This window comes from Manacus candei, unplaced genomic scaffold, assembly GCF_025592945.1.
Source record: "Manacus candei isolate 608988 ecotype Guabito, Panama unplaced genomic scaffold, ASM2559294v1 h1tg000043l, whole genome shotgun sequence".
Taxonomy (NCBI): Eukaryota; Metazoa; Chordata; class Aves; order Passeriformes; family Pipridae; genus Manacus; species Manacus candei.
The window spans coordinates 18,298,519-18,320,798 of NW_026138091.1; the positions used below are offsets into that span (position 1 = coordinate 18,298,519).

Consider the following 22,280-nt stretch of genomic DNA (forward strand, 5'->3'; position numbering starts at 1 on the left):
GCCACCACACAGTCTAGCATGTCTGGCACTCTTCTACATTGTAATTTAATTTTTTGTAAGATCATTAATGTAAAAATTTTAGTCTTGTTTTTTTTTTTTGCTATGCTTGGAAAATAAGATTTTTTAGAATTGCATTAAAAAAAGATGAGAGATGAGAGCACAGACTTCTGAAAGAACAAAGGATAACAACAGTGACAATGACAATATTTGATAACTTTTTCTTTGCTTATTTAAAGAAAAGATATTCTACTATCATACTCTATGAAAATATTTTAATAACTGAATTTTGCTTCTATGTATGAAAGGGCTCCAGCAGTTACCCTTTTTATTTTTTATTTAAACCACACAACCATTGCATAAGCACTGGTAAATCAAATGGGGATTTAGCAAGGAAGAGGTTAAATAAGCAAAGTTGAGTCCTGAAGTAACAAATCAAGAAATAATGGATATTCAAGTATGATGCTTTTACTTGTTGCTTATACTGCAATTTATCCAAATGATGGAAAGAAGCTTACAAAAGACTGTCTAAGTTACAATCCTCACTCTTCCACAACTGAAAAAGTGCATTGAGAATAACCTTTCCAAGCTTTGCTTTGAGAGTTACTCGTTGCTCGAGGGAAATGAAATGCCCTCTCAGGGTTGTAGTGACTGTTTAAATACTCTGTGTAAAGCTATAATGAATCTCTGTAGGAAAGCAAAATGTCAACAATAAAAAATGTGAGCTAAACCCCCCCTACTTTTTGAATTATTATGAACACTAGAATAAATAAATTAAAAAATGTTCTACTTACAGGAACATCAACATATTTTGCAGCTGCTTTCACCTTTAGAAAATTAAGCATAAAAGACACAGTAAGTACTTATTACTACAGATTGTACACAATTTCAGAATTATGCACAGAAAGAAGAACAGAAACACTGTGAATCCAAACACTTACAGTGAATGAAACTAATGATGAGAAGAAAGTGCCTTCATCATATCTTGACAATTTAGACAGCACACCTTCTAATACTGAAACAACCTGGAGGAAAAGCACAGAGAAATCCAAATGCACAGTATAAAAATTAAGTATTTGGAATGAGAATGTGAATTTTTCATCCTCATATTTTTATTCTTCAGCAGGGCAAGGAAAACTGTAAATTTGATCACTTTCTCCATTTCACAAAGCTTTGAAATCAAGGAGAACCTTCATTATGCAGCTTCACCTACTGATCAAGCTGCTGAACCACTGCAGAAATAGAAACTCAACCCAAATTTTCTACTGAGGTGGGCCTGATTCCAGTGCAACATTGCTGCCTCTAGAACGTGGGGTTAAATACAACAGTGTGTGTACCCAGTACGTACTTTGGGTAGAAATTATGTGTTATTTTCTAGGACCATAGTTTCTAAGATCACAGCTTCAAAGACAATAAAGCACGATTGCTAAAGGTGGTGATCTTGATATCATGTTTCCCTTACCTTTGCAAGTGAATAGAAACCCAGCTCTGATTTCACCCAGCAGTGTAATAGCACTAGAGTTTTCTGTCAACAGCATATGCTGTCGAGCTGCTACTCCACGGCCAAGAAGGCGGCAAGAAAATGTATACTCAAAGTCTCTGGTATGGTGTGGTTTCTCTCCCCTCTGTTGTCACGTGGGATTCTCTGAGTAGTGTGATTCCTCAGTAAGAGGTGTTTTTGCCAAAATTTATTGCTGACCAAAAAAAAAAAATCTAACTAATTGCATGGATTATAGCTTTAATGGTTAAACTCCCCCAAATCAGCATACAAATTCCCTTTGCATGTCCCTCTGTGATGTTATGTTGCTCAAGTAATTCATGGTATATAACATAAAATTCTGTCAGCTGTTGTATTCATGCACATTTCTTTTACACATATAAATTGCTTTTCAGTTTATATAAAGATTGTTTTAAAAATTGTCCCTTGCTCCCAACACAGTCATTCCCACAACCATGAGTATCATTTTATGAGTGTGAGGATAGAACAAAATTCCATCTGGCATGCTGTTAATGGGCACTGTAACAGTGTCACAACAGTGTCACTTCCAGAGGAACTGAGATCATCACTTTACAATAAGCCCTGCTCTTAACAGTTCAAGGAGCAGGAGCAAGTGCAAACCTACATTTGTCATTTATCAATCCAACCTGTCATATTTACAGTGATTAATTAAGACACCAGTACATAGGTGCCAATCAAAGAATAAATCTACATCATGAGAGAGAGTGGCAGTTGTTTCTGCACCCCCTTTATTACAAAACAGCTTTCTGTTTTGCTATTGCATTCTTGTGAGAAGCTGCTGTTCATTCTTTAACTCATTTTATCTGACTGGCAAGGATTCTTGGGTTCTTTCTGTGGAAAAGTGTTCAACCTTGTTGTGCAAAGATCTGCTATGGAAAAAGCTGATCTCACAAACCACATGGTGTCCTCAGCGCTAACATACGGTTCCAGTACAAGTGGGACACAAAACAACAGAAAGCAAAACATTGCAGTATCAAGGATCAAGCTTGTTTTTCAAGATCTCAGTGCATGGACTTGTGAAGCTCTAAAAGCATTTCTGTGCATACCTCATATTCTCTGAATTGGCTACCCCGAGACACACTGTGCTTTGTTTCACTGTTTTTTAACAGTGATTTTTTTAATGCTTTAGATTGGTAAGCCTTGTACAAAAAAATGTCCAGTATAGTCCTTACCAAGTAAAGCAGCATTGAAATGAAAGTTCTATTTTCATTTTCATAAATGACTTGCAGCTAAAAACAATGATTGAGACACTAATTCCACTGGAACACAAAGGAAATAATACGGAGGTAAAGGCTGAAAAATAGTGAAAATATATTAGATGCAAAAAATGAACACATGCACATTGATGTGTATTGTTTCTGGGCAAAGCCAAGAGTAAAACAGCGTCCCACTGTACCTTCAGAAGCTTTCTGCCTTGAAACAGAAGCAGTCAGGATGTCATTGGCATTTCACATCTCCAGTGAGGAGACACTGGTTAAACTTCTAATGATCAGCCAATGACATGGAATATATGCTTCCTGTTCTGAGATTTTAACCTCTGGTAATACTATATGTGATACCAATAATGCAAATCCCTCTGTATTGACAGCAGTTGTCTCTAGAATTTCTTGTACACACATCCAGGAGGAATATGATTATTTTCTTCCTTCTTTTATAATCTCAGATATTAAAAAAGATAAAAATTAAAAGGTTTAAACCTTTAATAGCATGATTTGCCCTGATTAAATTCCCCTTTCTTCTTCTCCCTCTTCAATGACACTAAAACTATAAATCGGAAGGTTAGTCCGCAGCAATGACAGGCAGCATGTAAAACTTGAAACTCTCTAGTTGAATTGTTTGTAGTTACTTTTACATCAAAATTTCACTTATCAGTAAGTGGACACATTTTGCTCAAACTTCTACAATGATTCTACAAAGCCTTCCTCTTCAACTGATGGGTGTCAGTCTGAAAGCAGATTCCTGCTCCTCCCATCCCCTGCCAGCAAGCAGTGACAAGTGAAAACGAAGGCATGATGAAAATAGGACCAGTCTTATTTTCTGTCACTAACTCAAATTGTAAATGTATGGCTTATTTGTCCTACTTTGAAAATCATAGTTCTGGGTAGTTTGCAATGCATAGATAACAAAACTTCTTATAAAATCTTTCTTTTCTGTGTCTTCAACCTATTAGGGATTTTCTTTTATATCAAGCACTTAAGACTTTTACTGGAGAAGAGGTGCTACAGAAACACAAGACATTGTTTAAGTTTTCTTCAAAAGCCTTATATCATCTCAAAATATTTTTTCTTATTAAATATAAAAAAATCAATTTAAAGAAATAACAATTTATAAAATATTTTAAATTAAATGGTTTGTGGAACAAAATCTTATTAAAAAGTTAAACTGGAACTCTGGGTGTTGTCCATCTCCAAATACAAAATTTAAATACTAAGTGATAGGAAGAAAGTTTTCATGTAAAAAATTAAACAAAAAATAACACATGGTCTTACTTAAGATAATATCAACATAATTAATTCCTACCAGTTCTACTAGCTGCTAGGAGTTCCTGTCTATAACAGAAATACAACAGACAAACTTATCTGAATAGCAGGTTGCACAGAAATTGTTTATCTAATGCATTGCAAAATTTAATTTTGTAAATTCAGTATCATTTGCATGACTGTTATTTAAAAATCCTACTGTTGTTCCCCAAAATCTCACTCTGTATTGAAAAACTGTGTGATATTTAAAGACATCTCCAAAGTTCAACAATTTTCTGCTTTATTATAAATTAAAATGTAAACAGTTTTACCTTTGAAACAAGAAGTGAACTAATTTCTTTAACAGTTTCTTCAATCAAGTCATCTATTTTTGAATGGTACTGTTGCTGTATTTCAAAAGATAAAGAAGCATTAGCATATATATAAACACACACTTTTGTCATAAGTCAGAAATGTGCAAAGCTGATAACCTTGCCAGATCAGATTTACTTAAAATTATAATTTTGAACATCAGAAGAACAAACCCTTGAAAATGATCCACCCAATCAACACTTTCTTACATTCTGTGTTGAAAATTTTCCCATGTACACTGTTGAGTTAAGCAGCTAATGGGGTTATTATTTAGATGAATTGAGTTCTTATACTTATTCAGGCAAAGGAATGTGAAGGATACTTTTTGTCTTCTCCTATATAATTAAGGTGGCCATGTATTTTTTTCTAAAGCGTTAGTTTAGCTGGAGAAGCAAAAAGACTAGAATAAGATTTAATTAATACAGCATTTCATGTCTGACAACTCTCATTCATAAGTTATTTTAAATGTCCTCTAGAAATAAAATGAGCTCCAATTGTTCACCCTAAAAGAGCCTTTCTGTTAGCACAGTGAGCCACAGTTTATACAAATCTTACAATATGCTCAAGCAAGGGCAAAATTAAAATTTCATCAACAAAGCAGAATAGATGGTAACAAATTAATAGGCCATAGAAGGCATAATAAAACAGACTTCATTTGCTTTTTCATAAAGAAGGTGCCTTTAAGTAAATGCTTTTAAAATAAATCCGAAAGAGTTTTTAGATAATGCTACAGAGTTCCCTCCTGAAATTAACAGGAACTAGGGATCCCATTCTGTCAAGGAGGCACATCAATTTAAACAGTAATTCTTCCTTTAGAAACATTTATCTGACAGCAAAGATTGTCCCCAATAGCCACTTCACAGAAAATGTGACTTGTAAAGACTAACCCTATCTTCATAGTTCAAGGCTACTTGGAACAGCTAGCAGCATAATGCTCAGAGTAAAAGTACTGAGGTCAGTGTAAACATTAGCCTAACTTAGCAGCTGCCAGCTGAATAGTTTTTAGAGTTCTAAGTTTTTAAAGGTTGTTTTTATTCTGTCTCAGAATTGCCACACAAACCAAAACAGTAAATCTGATCTGCTTAATATATTTAGGAATAATTTTCTAAATAGCACAGATACCAAACCTGGATCTGAATTAAGAGAGAAGAAAACTAGGAGTTGTGTTTGCCCACATATATGTATCTACTATAGGTACCAACAACAAATACATCAATTTTTGGTTTTAATTTTTTTTAAAGGTTAAAATAACTTGGGAAACGTGAACACAGAACTCAGACAAACATCAGCAAATATACTGGAGCAGTGAAAGAGTATATTAGAAATTCATCAAAGAACTTTCTACATTTTCAGATATATTATATTCCAACCATATTAATGTCTCGACCAATATAATATTGTCTTGATCTGCTAAGGACTCAAATCACTGCAAACTGCCTATGACATCTGTTGCTTACACAGTCTTCAGAAGGCAATGCTTTCTCACTCTCTGAAAACAATAAGCAATTATTCTCCCACTGATGAATGTCGAAAATATACACATTCCTATGATCAAGGAAAAATCAGTTGTCCCTCCCAGAAACGGTCTGCAGCTTTACCTCCATAGTACCTTAAATTAATGGACCTATGTATGTACGATCAGTTCCCATATTTTTTTTCTGGTACTTTTTTTTTTCTTTTTTTTTTTTCTCACCACAAAGCAAGTGTAATTTTGTAGAAATGGAATATAATCAGTAACTTCACTTCTGACCACAGAAAAAAAGAACAGAGTCAAGTTACTCAAAAAACACAAGCTTCCAAAATAACAACATTTGTTTAAAATAATTTTTCAATTACTTCAATCTGATTTTTTTCCATGATTTATTTTGAAAATCATGAGATCAGAAATACCTTAACCCACTCCTCCCCCATGCCAACTTATGCTAAAACAGCCACCCTCAACGAAACAAAACTTCAGATCCTCTTGGAAGATTATTTGACTCCAGAATAAAGGCTTTAAGATGGCTGAACTTTGAGCAGACCAGCTGACAGTGCAGGAGGCATCATCCAGAGCAGGGAAAAGGAGACTCTGTGGAGAATGAGGCTATGCCATCTGTCTTCTGCAGGTTTTTATAGAGGTCCTGGTATTGCCTGTCCCCAAAGAAGGCTGTGCACGTGTGTGCTTGCAGTTTACTGCTTGTACACTATGTGAAAGATGAAATGGCATCATCAGCCTCATATAAAGAGTTATTAGTTGAGGCTACTTCTGATGAGCCTCACTGAGAGGTCAAAGAGTCTAAAACTTTGTGACCTGGTAGGACAGGACACTGGGTCTGAAAAGCAGCAGAGTGAAGAATTCATCTGGAATCATCTTAGAGGATGAATAAGGAAAGAACGGAGAAGCTGATGATCAGTCTGTTGCAAGGGCAGACTGTAAGGGAATTCTGAGGGCATGGCTAAAAAATTAACATGAAAAGCAATATTACCATTTAAAATAAAAAGTAGATGTTAGTATTCAATGAAAAAACGTAAACTAAAAAACAGTGAAGAGACACTTACCCATTGACTAGCAAACTGGTTCACATCACAGGAAACCAAAAGGAAAAATAAAGACGACAGGGTATAACAGGAAAATGATGAATGTCTCATTGAATTAAGGAAAAAAAAAAAGGACAATTACATAGAATATGCTAACTTTGAAAGATCACTCAATGAAATGACGAGCACAGTACAGAATGCAAAAATCAAATGACCAAATAATGTAAATGTGTGCCTAAAGCAGACATACTTTTTTTGTTGACAAATTCTGAAATTTTTTTTTCCCTCTCTCCAAAACCAAATCAAACAAATTACACTGATGATGCATTAGCACAGAGAGAACACCTTCAATTTTACTCTGGTGGTCTTTCCAGTCTGTATAGTATATCCTTTCATTTCATGCATTATTCCAGATGAGAATGACAACATGGGAAGGACAGTTTTATATATATGAAGTTTTCATATCCTTTGAAAGTACATCAGTGCTCCACTGTGGAGTATCTATAGTCCTGGCAGCAGACTACTGCCAAAATGGTCCCTGTCCTTAGAGACCAAATAAAAGAATCCCACTAAATTACCTGATTATTTCTTTCCTCTCTTTTCAGGATATTCATAGGCATGAATGGTCTATGAGCCATTTAAACCTAAACTTTCCTCATTTGAAACCTACCTGCAAAGGACAATGTTTTGCTTCTATTTTACTATTGCAAAAGAAGCAGGCTCTTTCTTTGTTGCAACCCAGGGGCTGTGAGCCAGGAAATCCTCTGAATGTTCAAAAGATCCACAAGTCAAAGGAAATAAACTACAGAAGCACTCTGTGTGTTCTCTGGTGGAAGATGAGGTGTTGTGTCTTGCATGACGCCTGTAGGGACCAGCTGTACAGAGCTATGTGGTGCATTTCAGTTAGTTTGAAATGACTCTCCTAAGGACTGTCTGCAGTCTGAGATGTTTCAGATCAACCGAACATAGGAATTAAACAGACAAAATTCCACTTACCTCTTGCCCCCCATCCAGTATGCAGAGTTTAGCTGTCTGTTTTTTAGCATCAACTAAGACGTTAAACATTGTACACAGAGAAGAAGGGATACGCAAGTCTGTTGATTTGTTTGTCTTTTGCAGTTTGAGTTCAAATGCAATTCTTGTTCTGTATATTAAAATATAATTTGCAGTATGAGTATCTCTGATAATTCTGAACAACCACTGTACAAATGTGTAAATCTTACTAAGCATGTTGGCTTAACAATGTACATGCACAGGAGAACATTTTAGAATTAAAATTCGGTAAGTGCAGAACATCCGCCCATTCAATAAACAATTGCATTGGTGGCAATCTGAAGGTTCTGCAGGGTTTCAGTGAATTCAGTTGAAGAATAAAAGTATTATCTTCTTGCCTACTAGAAAACAATATGTTTCCTTGTATGATGACTAAAACCAATTTTAAGCAATGAAAATGCCCCATAATTTTCCAGCTTTTCTACCCTAAAAGGCAGTTCATCAATCAAATGCTTGCTTCTAAGAAATATAATGAAAAAAATTCTCTTCTGGCTTTAATACAAATGAGAATTTTAGACAATAAGTTTATTATTAAGAAAATATTAGTATTTATATTAAAAATTAAGACATATCCGGAGACATATAATACAAACTCCCTATTTTCTTCTCAGTGCAAATAAGGAATAATATCATTGAAATATATTATAGTTCAGCATACATAAATATAAAAGTAATGTTTTATTCCCACTCTTATTTTTAAATGCGGGTACCAGAAATTGACATAATATTCTTAGAAAATGGGAACAGAAGAATCCTATTTCCATTTAAAAAATTCTTAAGATCATAATTGATATCACAAGAAGAGTTAGAATAGAATAGTTTCATCATTCTTTTCTGAGTTGCTACTGTGTAGTCTTTATTACCTGTTGTACAGTATCTCTGACCACACTACAACATAATTAGTATTTTAAGACCAGCATGTTATGAATTAAGTCTAAAATATTAATGTATTTTATGTATTGGTACTAGGATTATTGTGTATTAGTAATTAAAACATTTATTGCCAACAGAATCTTCTTATTGACTATGAAATTAAGCAGCAAAGGTATCAGGATTGATATCACAGACCAAAAAACAACCCATAAGGAATGTTTCTTGTAATGTCTCTGTGATAATAATTCTGTTCCCAGCTTTCGGTTGTGACCTGGAAGTGAGCCATTTTTAGCCTGGTTCGTGTATGCCATTAAAATACACACAGTCAAATCTGTATGATGCAAAGTTTTAGACAATGGCAATATGTGTTGCATTTAGATACAGTTCAAGAAAACACGACTCTGCATTTTCTGCAGTTTCCAGAAATGTAGCACTATAAAACTTAGTTTCAGTTGGATTTGTTGTTTATTGTTTATTTACTTGTTTTTTACTGTTTTTGTTTATTGTACAAATGCAGAAATGTTGTATATTCTTTAGTTTGTAATATATTTCTTAAAGACAGTATTCTAAAATTGACAAATTAAGTAATATTATTAATGGAATATAAAGAATAATGTAGTAAGGGGGGAGGGAAATCTGCAAAAAGAAAAATTATTTCTTCTTGTAGAATTCTGAGACCTGTTAATATTTGCCACAAGTATGGAATAGAAAAAAAAATATTTGCTTTATTCACTCCAAGGGTCTATTCACAACACATGTAGAAATTTAGAAATTCTCCTTGGTATTTCCTATATGTTGCCAAATTGCTGATTGCCAGATGCTGGGAAATACACACAAGTCGTGATCTCTTTAGAGTTGCCCTGTTTCCTGTGACAGGATTTTGGTACAGATACACCTCTGCAAGCCAGTATGGCTGTTCCTGTGCTCGTTTTCAAATCTCTCCCAATTTTTAATTGATCATTTCAACTGTACCTTTTAACGCAGGCTTCTATCATGTCAGTGGCCATGAGTTTAAGTCTCTGCTCTAAATGGTGAGCAAATTCTGGTTCTGGCCAGTGAAGATCAAAAACAAACATCTGTAGAGCATCCAGTTTCCAGAATAGATCTTCTGATGTAGCTGATCCATTGCTATAAGAAACAAAACAAAACAAAGCCCCCAAGAAAGAGAAGATAAATTCATTGATGTCTATCCCAGTTGCCACAGAATTATCTAAGGTAATAAGATTTCCCTATCACACCACCTTTCTCCTTCATTTCCCTGTATTTTTTAGCACAGTTGCTCTTACTTAAAGAAATGTAAAAATAGTAATGGAAAACTTAAAATAATTCCTATTAGGGTGAAAAAAGTAAAATTTTTCTCATCTGTTAGCTGAGAAATATGACAGGCTAGGGAGGTACATGGGAAGTTGGGGAACATGAAAAATGAAGTAGCTCAAAGTTTAGATCAAGACAGGAAAAATACAGGGTACAGGAATTATTAGTATTAAGGATCTTTTCAAAACAGTGAAGACAGCATATACATTTTCTTGCCTTCATAACTCTGGTAGATAAGTCTATCAAAGAAATGAGGATGCTAGCAGTAATATTGTAAAAGAGATACCCAGACATATAATCCCTTGATAAATGCTCATTAATTCTAACTGAGGGAATACCATCAGACCCATGTGGAAAAAATAGAAAACATAAACTATTCAAAGAAATTTGTGTGCATACAAAACCAGGGCATTAATATGGTTCTATGCCACCTCAGATTGTCCATATAATTTTAAAGTTCTTCTTCCACCTTGGACAGACTGATAAATTTAAAGAGAATTGCTTGTGATAAAATACAACAAGATGGCTAATTTTAGCAGTAACTACAGTTACACTTCCACTGTCAATGCAGATAATTTACATTTTAATGATGTATTGTACTACAATGCCTGGCTTACTCTTTAGGATTACTGCATACTACGCAGTATGGAATTCCAGGATGCTAGTCACACAAGCAACCAAACTCCACCTGACAGTCCCAATTCAGATCCAAGTAGTTTAAATACATCAGTACTGCCATTTTGTTTCTTCTGCCTCATGACAAAAGAACTGAATTATCAAAATGTTAAGTGATCCCACCTCTCACGGAAGGAATCAGTAAGTGCTGAGTATACTCAGGACAGAGCAGGGTCTGATTCAAAAACAAATGAAAAATCAGAAAGGACCTCTAATATCTGACCGCCTAATGCACCCCTCAGACAGTAAATAGCACCACCATTGGTTCACACCGGGTTAGCTGAGGCAGTGGGCAGTGAAGTGAAGCAAAGCATAGCTCATGTTCAGGGTGAAGTGGCAGCGTGGATGCAGCAGGAGCACCGCTTCGGTCTCACAGCATCCACCACCTTCCAGACCCACCCGCCTGCCCCCTCGCCCTACTGCCTTAACACAACCATAACTTCAGAGCCACCGTTGTCTTCTGCACTGTTGCCTCAGTTCCCAATGGGACTGCCAGGGCAGGTGAAGGGGACAGCCAGTAAGGGCTGGGCAGTGGGTGACAAGCTGGGAGCAGGGGCACCCGCCTAAGAGAAAGGCTGACTCTGAGCGACCAACTCTGGCTTTGGTTTTAAATGGCACAGGTTTTGATATCTTCATGATGCACAGAAAAATATACCAGAGTTTCAGACACAGTTTTTAGTTTAGGTTTTTTGGTATCATGTATTTTTTTCCCACTTATTTTAAACAGTAATTGTTAATTTTACATTGTATCACGTTCCTGAAAGAAAACAGCAGAAACAGGAAAAAGGCCCATGGGACTCCTAAGGTTACAACTTGTACATGGATATTACCTGTTAAGGTTGAACCTGAACAGGGACCACTTCTATACATCACTAAGTTTAATTAAGGAATAGAAGGGAAAAAAAAATCAAAACTTCTAGCAAATTTATAATCCTGTTGGACTATTTCTTAAGTTATATGACAAGCAAATATTGAAGATGTCATTACACTTGCTGTGTATACTGGCAGTAAATGAAGCTGTAGATGCTACATTATGCACATTAACTGATTCAAAAGTGACTAAGCCAGTTTTTGAGATGACTGGGATAAAAGAATAAGATAAATCATACAGTGACAGAAATTGGAACAATCTCAGTATTTATATTACAGTTGATAAAAACATGTATTTTCTAGAAAACAAATCATACTTTCTCAAGAAACAGAACTAACCATTTTCATCATCAGATCATACAATTTAACTGTTTTTTATTCCTCCATACTTTTTTTCTTTTTCGCCTAATGGAATTCCAAAGGAAATTCTTTAGGACTCAGGAGGACTAATGTATTCATAATAACATAAATGTATTCTTATGCACGTTTACTCCCTAGTAGCCACTTAATTTTGTTTCATTAGACTACTAAATTAAGTTTTGCAATTATAATAATGTAATAACAGACACAGGTTCACGGAAGACTAATTCATTCTGTGAGAAACACTCATTCATTTTCTTTTAATATAATTTTTATCTCCCATTCTTCAATTTTTTATTCAGCATTGTCTAATGACATTTAAATTTGACTAACATATTATTCAAAAAAGATATGGAGGGAAAATAAAGTGCTACAACAGAAACTGTTTGTTCCTGGTTCACACATCCAGACACCAATGTCTAATTTATTTGTTAAATGCTGCAGAAGAAGAGCTAAACTCAGATTATACGTCCTCCTGGCAGCAGGATTAATTCCTGCTTTCAAATCAAACCTGCATCTATATCCATAATGTCAGAACCACTCTTTTTTTTTTTTTTTTTTTTTTTTGTGAAGGGACAGGACACTCAGACATTCTCAGCTATTGGAAGTTTTTATTTGAATGTGTATGGTAAAGCCAATTCAGTCTAATGAATGGAATAATATTGCTCTACCAGGAAACTGAACTGATACTCTTTCATTAATAACTACATTTATTAATTGTCTATCGTTTGAAAATTAAGCACAAACTCCACTGCTTTACTGGTCAAAAATTAAGCTTTCAGGTACTATCTAGTTGTCCACTCTTATTAATTAGACCCTGGCAGTAAGAGAAGCTTACCAATGATTAAAAGAGGCAAATATTATGCCCATCCTGTTAAATTCCAATTTTTTTCTGATGGGAATTTAACTTTGTGTTTGGTCACACTTTGACTGGGAGAGTGGACCAAGTATCTCCAGAGGTCCATTTTAATCTAAATTATTTCTTATGCCTTGCATCATACTGAACACAGCAAAAAAAAAGATCCAAGACATAACATTTCTCCAAGAAATATCATGTCAAATCTGGGAGATGCATACAGCCTTCTAAGTAATTCAGTTATCCACTGACCGCTGAGAGGCAGCTTCCCACTAAGCTTGCCAAGTACCTAAGAAGTAGCAATTAGTCAAATGGTCCACTAATAAAGCACACTTTCTGGAAAATATGCAGACACATGGCTCCAGAGTAGATGTAGAATAAATAATTTCTTGCCTAGATATGAAACTCCACAGGGTGGCTTGGGATATAATAATATAGGAGAAATATTAAATATCTAAAACCATTACTGATCAACCTCAAGATTCAAAAGCAGCTGTCTTCGATTCTTCTAGAATTTACCAAAGGGCAATGATGGTCATTTTATAAATTACCAAATTTACTGTTTTTTAAGGCTACTACTGAGATATTACCCTTAAGTGTTTAGTGAGGACTGTTTACAGAACAGGGCACCAGCTCTACATCCTTTGTGAGTCCCCACCTTGTGAGCTCCAGCTTTACATTCTGTATGCTGCCTCAAGATGTATGTTCAGGGCTCAGAAGGTCACTTGAGAATTTCTTCAACAGAAGAGGATTTTCAATAATTTCAGAGTCAGTTGCACTTAGCCCCATCTCTCTACTTTCCACCAGCAGATGAGGGGAAGGATGAAGCAAAACTTTTGCAAGAATCTTGCAACTTATGTAAAGTTCCTCAGAGACACTAGGGGTAGAGTTACCCCATGATTTCTCTTAGTTTAAGAGTGTAGCAACCCAAGCATCGAGCAACAAAACACATTTCTTGAGTTTTCTTTCTTACTGCATATTAGTATTTTTGGAAGAAAAGAAATTTCCCCCACAATATACATTCGTCTTCCTGAAGGCTCAGAAGGAACTAGCCACATTCAAAACTTCTACAGAACGTAAATCAGCCAGATTTCACTAATCCATCAGTCCTATGGCTATACTTTTAAATACCCATCCTTAAAAAATGCAGACCATGGCCTCCTACCACTTTACTGGAGGTAAGCACTATGACAGGAATGTATGTGGCACTACAGATAAAAGCCTTCAAAACAGAAACAAAATGTGACCACGTGACTCCTTCAGCATGCATAAAGACACAGAGAGGTCCAGCATGAGAGCTCAGACACATTCAGACCAGCTCCCTTCATGTCACAATCAGGGCACTGGGACTGCTCCAGCTGGTCCCTTCTGGTCACTGGTCACTGATGGTCACTCATTATAGCTGAGCCATAGCAGGAAGAATATAGCTGACACATTTCCTTTGATGCTGCCTGGTGGAAGACAAGACAGGACTATTTTCTTATAAGCATATATCTTATTCCATATTTCCCTAGCCTTGAGTTTTCCTGAAGCTGATGTTCTAGACTGGCACCAGATAGCAACAGACAACCTGTATCTACAGCATTTCTGGTCACTGAAACTATGTCATATCTGCACTGAAAATAATAATATATAAATTAAACCATAAACAATTAAAATCACCCACAAATCTAACTTAAAAGCCAGGTTCAGAACAGTCAGAGAAATTAAATTTAAAATATGAAGAGCAATTTAAAGTTGTATATCTGAATTAATTAATAAGTAAGGAAAAATTCCTCATTCCTGCTGAATAGAAGTTTTTACAGAATATTCAAACTTTTTTGCTCTTTAAGGTTATCTTCAGCCAAATGGAATAGTAATCCACACTGCTCTGCTTGTCTAGCCAAGGTGTCCTATCAGTTGTCCTCTCCTGAGACTAATCAAGAAAAACAGACTACTACTCATAACAATTTTCATATCTTGCTTTCCAATGTCCAAAAAATAACTGAAAATGAGGTGATCTTTCTAAATGCTGTTATGAGCAGCATATATTTACTGCTACAAAACAAGGGGAGAAGAAGGAACAGTTAATTAAAAAATATAAATAATCTCTGCCAGTAATGTTCAAAAGAATTGTAGCAACTTTAAAGTGAAAGGGGGAAAACCTATTTTCATCAATAAAGCACACAAAAGGGATGCCTAATTGTGAATGTATATGCACTTCTTTCTCTTCACCAAAGTTCTTAGGTAGGCACATTACAGCTCTATTGAATATGAAGGTAATTAACCATGAACTCAGGAGCATGAACATGAACATTAGTAAAGTTTGAGGAATATGAAATCTCTTCCTATTACAGACGAAACAGACACAGGACTTTGATAAACCCATAATTATAACACAATTGGCTCACAGATTGCTTTTTCTCAATCTTTTTGACTGTAGATTCTTCATTGTGCAATTCAAATTTATAATGATTAATTGGCCAAAACCATCACTTTCAAAGAGAAAGAGGGAAGTCCAGCAGAACTTCGTGTATACATAGCCATCTTCTTGTGAAAGCATCAGCTTTATGGCCAAGATGAGTGAGTATGGTGAACTGGAAAAGGACGATTTGGAGGAGTCAGTGGAGAGAGGGAGCCACCTGGGATGACTGACAAAGCATGGCCTGGGCTCCTGAACTTAGAAGCCTCTGCTGACTATATGTACAATACAACGTGCCACTCTAGTCCATTTAAGCTGCGTGTTCATCACATTGAAAGTGAAACCTGTAAAGAAACACCAGGTTTTGCTTAACAGGTATTGGAGCATAGGTATCTTCTATAATCTCCCTGTTGAAGAATTTAACTATAGGAAGAAGCTTTGTTCCCCCTGAAAAAGATGGGATGGGACAAGTGGGCAGAGAAATAAAACTCTACTCCTTTCTTTCACATAACAGTGAAAGTAAACCACTTCTGCTGGAAGGTAAGACACCATTGCCAGCAGGAAAAAGGAAACTCCTTAGCATGGGAGGAGGAAAACTGTCTTGCAGTGCCTTTGCTTTTTGATTTGATACAAATACATGGCCATTCTGAGAAGTTACTTGACTCTTCAGTAGGATGTAGGTAGGCTGATTCTTAAAATACTGCCTGAATACCAGAGTATTACAAAGGGAACTTAATGCTACGTTCAATCAAGATTGTCAATTCATACACATCTTGTGAAATATAATCTCAAAGCTCTATGCTTATGGAAAAACAATAGAAAGAGGTACCTACATCTGAGCCAGCACGTTCTTGAATGCTGTGTGGGGTGGCTGAAAGGAGATGATGACCTTACAAAGGTCACAGTAGGGACACTACTCATCCCCACTCCTTTTGAAAAAAAGTAGAATGACAGATACTGCTGGCAAGTAGTTACAGCATATGTCAACCTCACTGTTCACCAAATGCTATGACAGCTTCACTGATTAGTTTAGGATTTTATGCACACTTTGTCATACATACCATGAAACTAAATACCAGAAAATGTGCAAGGAGGATAAGGCCATAGCTTAATTTCACTATACTGGTACGTATTTTGACAACACAGTCTAGTAATTTTTTGCTGCACCAAACCCTCCATTTAAGAAAGATCTACCCCTACAATCCTCCAATCAGAATCTGTATTTATTATATAATGATTATAAATTCAATATTCAGAATAGATGAATATGAATCAGCTCTTAACTCTGAAAGCTATTCTTAAAAAAAAAAAAGTGACCCTTGAAAACATGGGGATAACAGAAAGGAATCTGAGTTGCAGAAGACTGATTAGTTTGTATTGAAAGAGTTGAAATGACTTGTATATCAGGAGAAACCTAGCATTATTACAGTAAACACAAAAGGTACCACAGCTGAGGATTAAGAGGAATTTTGTCAGTTTTTAGGGGAATTTACAGCAGAACAACAATCATAATAAATCCTTTGTACAAGGATTCACATGTAAAAGATGAGGGATAATGAGTTTGAGTTACTTTGGGGGAGATTCTGATTGGAAACAACAGGAAAATTTTTCACAATGAAGATAATCTTCCATTGTAATAATCCCCCCGACACCCCCCAAGGGAAGTGGTGGATTCCCCAGCATTGGACATTTTTAAGACTCAGTTGGACAGAGTGCTGGGCTAATCTAGACCATGCTTTTTGGAAAGGTTGGACAAGATGATCCTTGAGGGCCCTTTCAATATGGTATTCTATGATTCTATGAACTCTAGCAGAAAAAGATGTAGTGCTTGTTAGGAGCGTTTACAAACTCATAAAACTTGAGAAGACAATCTTGGCTTAAAATCGTATTATCAGGCTTTGTGTTTAGAATGCGTGTTTTTTGAAGTCTTTCACAACTTTTTCTAAAATAAGGTTCTTGAGCCTTTCCCTAACATACATGAATGTGTCCTCACACAGAAATCTGACCTGTAACTACAGGAATACTCTCACAGAACAGGGTAGGTATATTCCATTTTTTTTTTTTAAGAAAAGATCACTGAAATACTAGGGAGAAATTAGAAAGAAATATGCTTTTTGTTTTTTTCAAACAGACAAAGAAATGGATGTACTTCTATTCTGGGTACTTATTAATATTTTAATATTTTCCTGTAAAATGGACATTTAATCTAACAACAATATTTGCAATCAATGATTTTCAGAACCAATATACAATGAATTAATCAAACCCATGCAAAAATGTAATGGGCCGCCTCATTTTATAAAACCATGATCTCAAATCAATTATCCAAAAGGTTCCCCACTGTTTATTAATTCAGAAGAGTCATTAGGTTGTTTAGAATATTAAACATCATTCATACTATGACAGACCCTTGCCAAGTTGATTTTGAGTTATCAGGTTTAAAACCACTACATTTTAATGCACTAGAAAGCGCAACTCACTAACAGTCCATGCTTGGCTCACTCCCAAGAAATAAGAATTTCCAACTAAGAGATGATAAACACCATGCAATCCAAGTACAGCTGCACAGAACACTAGCAAGGCCATGCAGAGCTGACATACAGTCAGAAGGTTATTGAAGAATACACACGTGGATTCATACAAAGAAGTCATCCAGGTTGGTGTAGTAAAGCTAGGTATTTGTGGAAGATTAAGAGGCAAACTTGGAACTTTTGGAAGAGCTACATTAGGAAGACTGTTGGTGATGCTCCTGTGAAGAAATAAACAATGTAGGAATACAATAAAAAATAGAATATTTAGAGGACAATGGGGGAGAACCCCTTATTAGACAGAAAACTATAGGCAGGTGCTTTGTTCAGATTTTGTAAAAAGCACTTACTTGACAGGTTGCCATGACTCTTGTTCAAGACCTCTGTGAATGGACTGGGCAATTGATGATTCCATGAGATCGATGTAGCGGACGACCATGGGAACAAAAATTTCTTGCAAGTGCTTGTGAAACTTTCCATTGCACAGAAATGCTTTAAAAACAAACAAATCACAAATACCTTCCTTGCTTTATTTTGTTATAGGAATAAGTATATCTTAAAATGTTTTAGTACACAAAAGCTAAGAATAAGATCCAGCTTGTGTAAGAAATATAGTTCACAAAAGGCAAGTAAAGTGTTCCATGAGGATAGTGCAGTACATTTTAAAATGTCAGTGTAATGAAAACTAGGTACATCCTGAAGTCCTTTATTGAACCAGAACATTTTTGCATCTTCTTAAAATGAATAATACTTTGCTGAATCTAAGCATTAGCAATTTGGTTCACTACTTACATATCAAGACAGAACAACAACAAAAAACCCCCAAACAAACCGAAAAGATAGTATTTGAATGTCATTCATAAGCAGTAGAATATTACCTGCTTCATAGATGGGATTTACTACATGAAAAACTGTACACATAATGCAAACTTAAGATTTTTAAAACCTGAAGATTAGTTAGCCACCACTACTGCTTGCCCCTGTATCCCCTGAAATGTTCTCTTAGCAAATCCTAACTCTTAGCACACTAAGGTCTTGTCCCACCGAGGGAATATATCAGTTTCATGTTTTGAATGTCTGTGTTCACCCATTAATCCAGCACTGTTATTAGGACCTAAAAGAATATTCCCATGTGCATATGGAAATCATACAGGCTGAGCCATAGAGAGAAATTTTCATGACTTTGGTAACCCTCCTTTTCCTTCACTCATATTCTGTTGTTTTAAATTCTTTTGTGGGTTTTTCCTCCTATCTATTCCCGCATCCAGGCTTCTTGTTTGACCGAATGGTTACAAACCCATATTTTGAGAAGGCTTCCTCCTCTTCCTAAGAAGAAAAGCCTGAATCAAAGGGCTCAAAACCCTGGAAACCATATCATAAAATTACAATCCTTCTTGTTCCACTACTAATACAACTCCATGTATAACATATCAAAATAACTTCTATAACTTCCAGAAACTCCTTTGCCTTCCATTCCTGAATAATGTTCGGTCCAAAGTGAACCTGGGAGAGATGGAGACTATGGGAAAAATGTGCCATCAATTTCAGTTCCCTACTGCTACTTGTATTGCAAGGAAGTGCCTTTGTTGCTGAACGTCTGGACACTAATGCTATTTTTTTTTCTTGAACACAAGGATCTGAAAGCAAGAACTAGTTTCTTGAAAACATACTTGTAGAGTAATAGGAAATTAGGTATCAATCAGTTTTACCTAAGGAAACAATATTATGCAATAAAGCATAATAATAAAGCATAATAAAGCCCTCTCTGGTTTTGTGTAACTGCCTCTCTTGCTAGGAATTTTGAAACTTTCAGCTAATTTCAACCACATTAGACACAGGGTTGGAGATATCAGATATAGGAAGTTTCATGAAAACAGGCAGCTAGGTAGCAGACAGAGATTATTAGGGTTTCCACTGAGAAAAAGGCAGCGGCATAGGATCATCTCTTTATTAAACACTTGAGAATCCACCCTTGAGAGCACCGACAAGTCCATTACAAACATGATCCATTATTTACACTGCTCCTAGAACTACTTGTTAACTAGTTAGTTCTAGTTTAATTGTTTGTATATCAGGAATTCAAAATGGTGTTATTTTTCTCTATTTGTAGCAATTTTATATATCTTAAAACTGCATCATCTGTGACCAGCAGTATGCGCGACTGAGGAGGATTTGGATATTAACACAAAGATTTCACAGTAAACAGCTGATGCACATCGCCTTTGAGAAACAAAAGGTGGCTGGTATCCATTTGCACATTAGGCTGATTTTTGAAGGCAATTTTGAGCTTAAAATTAACAGTAAGAACACAACTGTGTCAATTAGGTCAATCTTGCTGCTTTAGAGCAAACCAGTGCAGGACTGTAATTAATCAGGCAATCACAGTTACTTGAAGCGATAAGCTTGTAGTTTAGTGTTTTCTGAGCACACCACAGAAATGCTCTGCTACAAGCCCAGCTCTGGGAATTATAGTAATGAAGCCTCATGGGCAAGAGGGTGACTCTTGTTATTTCAAAGTCAGAAGGAAATTTAAAGAAGTCATGGGCAATAAGAAATGTTCAACTTAAAGAGCTGAATCATTTTTTAACATCATGACACCAGTCTTTACAGGGAAGCGAAACTTTCCAAAATGATGGCAAGACTTATTGTCACTGCTCCTCCACAGGGATGCCTATGTACGTGGGTAAACTTACAAGAGCACTGTCTCAGATCAACAAGTCTTTGAGCTTTCTCTTTTCCCAGGGTTCAGGGCATGGCAGCTCTGATTTGCCCATTTGGAGATCTCTATCAAGGATTAATGCAGGGCAGGGAAAGAACTCAGAGCACAGGAGTAAGTGATATAGCTGAGTATCATCATCAGACTCATGGCACTCTACCCTATGATTAGAATTGATCTTGCCAAAAGGCACCACCTGTGCGTCAAAGCAGATGGGAAACAAGAGATCCTTGAGGAAATGCCACACTTCAAATCCCTCAACTACCACTTGTCTTCAAAGCTTAATTCTCCATTGTCTTGTCCATATAGACACCCCACACCCTCTTCATATGAGCCACCTCACAGAAGCAGCAATAAAACGAAAGCCCATGCCAGGGCAAGATAATGCATAGGCAATGCTAAAGGAAAACACATCATGGGAACAGAAACAGATCCACAAAGGAGAAATTCCTGAAATACTGAAGATGAAAATTATTAAATTTTTGCATATTAGGTAGCTGAATCACATTAAAATATGACGAGAAAACACTAGAGATGAAAACTACAGTGTAATTATGCAGCGCTGGAAGGAGGTTTCATCTGTAATAGCAGTAAAAGAATCTACTGTGCTTATGTACAACAGAAGCTGTGGGGCTTCTCTTACTTTTACTTATACAGGCACATTTTAGTAGTTATCCTGGAGTCAGCATGCTATTCTGTCTTTAAGAGCTTCTGCAGAATCAAAGGAAAGGAAGAATGACACAGATTAACATGAGTCTCTTTTCCACTGACAAAATTAGCCCTTTGGCAAAGAGTCTATAATTACCCTGCTCTCCATAGGCTTCTCTGGAAGGCACCACTTGAATTTTCTGCCATATTTTAAAATCCCAAATGAAAAAGAGTAAATTTCAAGAAGGAAATATCCTTGAGGGTCCAGATTACATTTGTAGCAACTAAAACTCAACCAATGCCATGTGAAACAAAAGTTTATATTTCCATTCGTTTCCTGTTTATATTACTTTCTGCCTCCACAATGAAGTTCTTAATCAGTTATTTAAATTGTAGTGAAAATTGCAAGTGTATCAGCTTATATAAAAATTGTATTTTTACACATAAGACATATATGAAATGTCTTGAAAAAGTGAATTGATACTTTTCATACTTGAAAAGTGAATTTTAGAGGTATATTTTGTGGAAGTAAGATGAAAATTTATTTCATCTTTATAAGACAGAGTGACATAAACTGGTTATTGCACAATTTACCTCTGCCAAAACTCCCATTTAGTCAGAAAAGGTTATGAACATTCTGGCAAGGAGCTTGAGTTAGCTCTCATTATCAGTAAGCAACACTTGTAGCTCTTATCTGAAGGCAGACTATGATTTCAAAGCATCTCCTAAGAGGACTGAGCAAAAATTTTAAGTCCCTGATCTAAGAAAAGATTCCCACTACAATTAATGAGAAGTGTAAGTTTGGAGGAAAGGTATTGGTGTGGGTATAAAGTTTGCCCTGATTACATGAAATCCAAGTTGTTTTCTAACTCTACTCTGTAAGATAGGGGCTATGATGTTATACATAAATTCTAGTACAAAAGAGATACAGAGGATGTAACAGAGCAGGAAGGTGATGATGCTGTCTTTGGTGTTGGTTGCCACTCTGCTACTTGCAACAGCATTAGTGGAAAAACATATAAGACAGTTCCTGTTTGAAGACAATAACCATAATAATGGCAATGGCATTGTAAAGGCTAACACTCAACATGCTGATTTTTCTAAATCAGCTTCATCAGACTG

The 22,280-nt window shown here is 35.9% G+C and overlaps 1 protein-coding gene across 4 annotated transcripts in view; it reads right to left on the reverse strand.

Moving 5' to 3' along the window:
- CADPS2 (calcium dependent secretion activator 2) overlaps window positions 1-22,280 on the reverse strand; it is a 287,348-nt gene that overhangs the window by 31,679 nt on the left and 233,389 nt on the right. For 2 of the 4 annotated variants that reach the window (XM_051795416.1, XM_051795414.1), the window contains 7 exons: window positions 18,145-18,286; window positions 17,896-18,015; window positions 9,763-9,918; window positions 7,861-8,008; window positions 4,308-4,382; window positions 939-1,022; window positions 792-824 (listed from right to left, as the gene is read on the reverse strand). In XM_051795416.1, coding sequence (XP_051651376.1) covers window positions 792-824; window positions 939-1,022; window positions 4,308-4,382; window positions 7,861-8,008; window positions 9,763-9,918; window positions 17,896-18,015; window positions 18,145-18,286 — 758 coding nt within the window. The remainder of the gene's footprint in view (window positions 1-791; window positions 825-938; window positions 1,023-4,307; window positions 4,383-7,860; window positions 8,009-9,762; window positions 9,919-17,895; window positions 18,016-18,144; window positions 18,287-22,280) is intronic. The other 2 variants (XM_051795418.1, XM_051795417.1) reach the window with 1 other exon arrangement.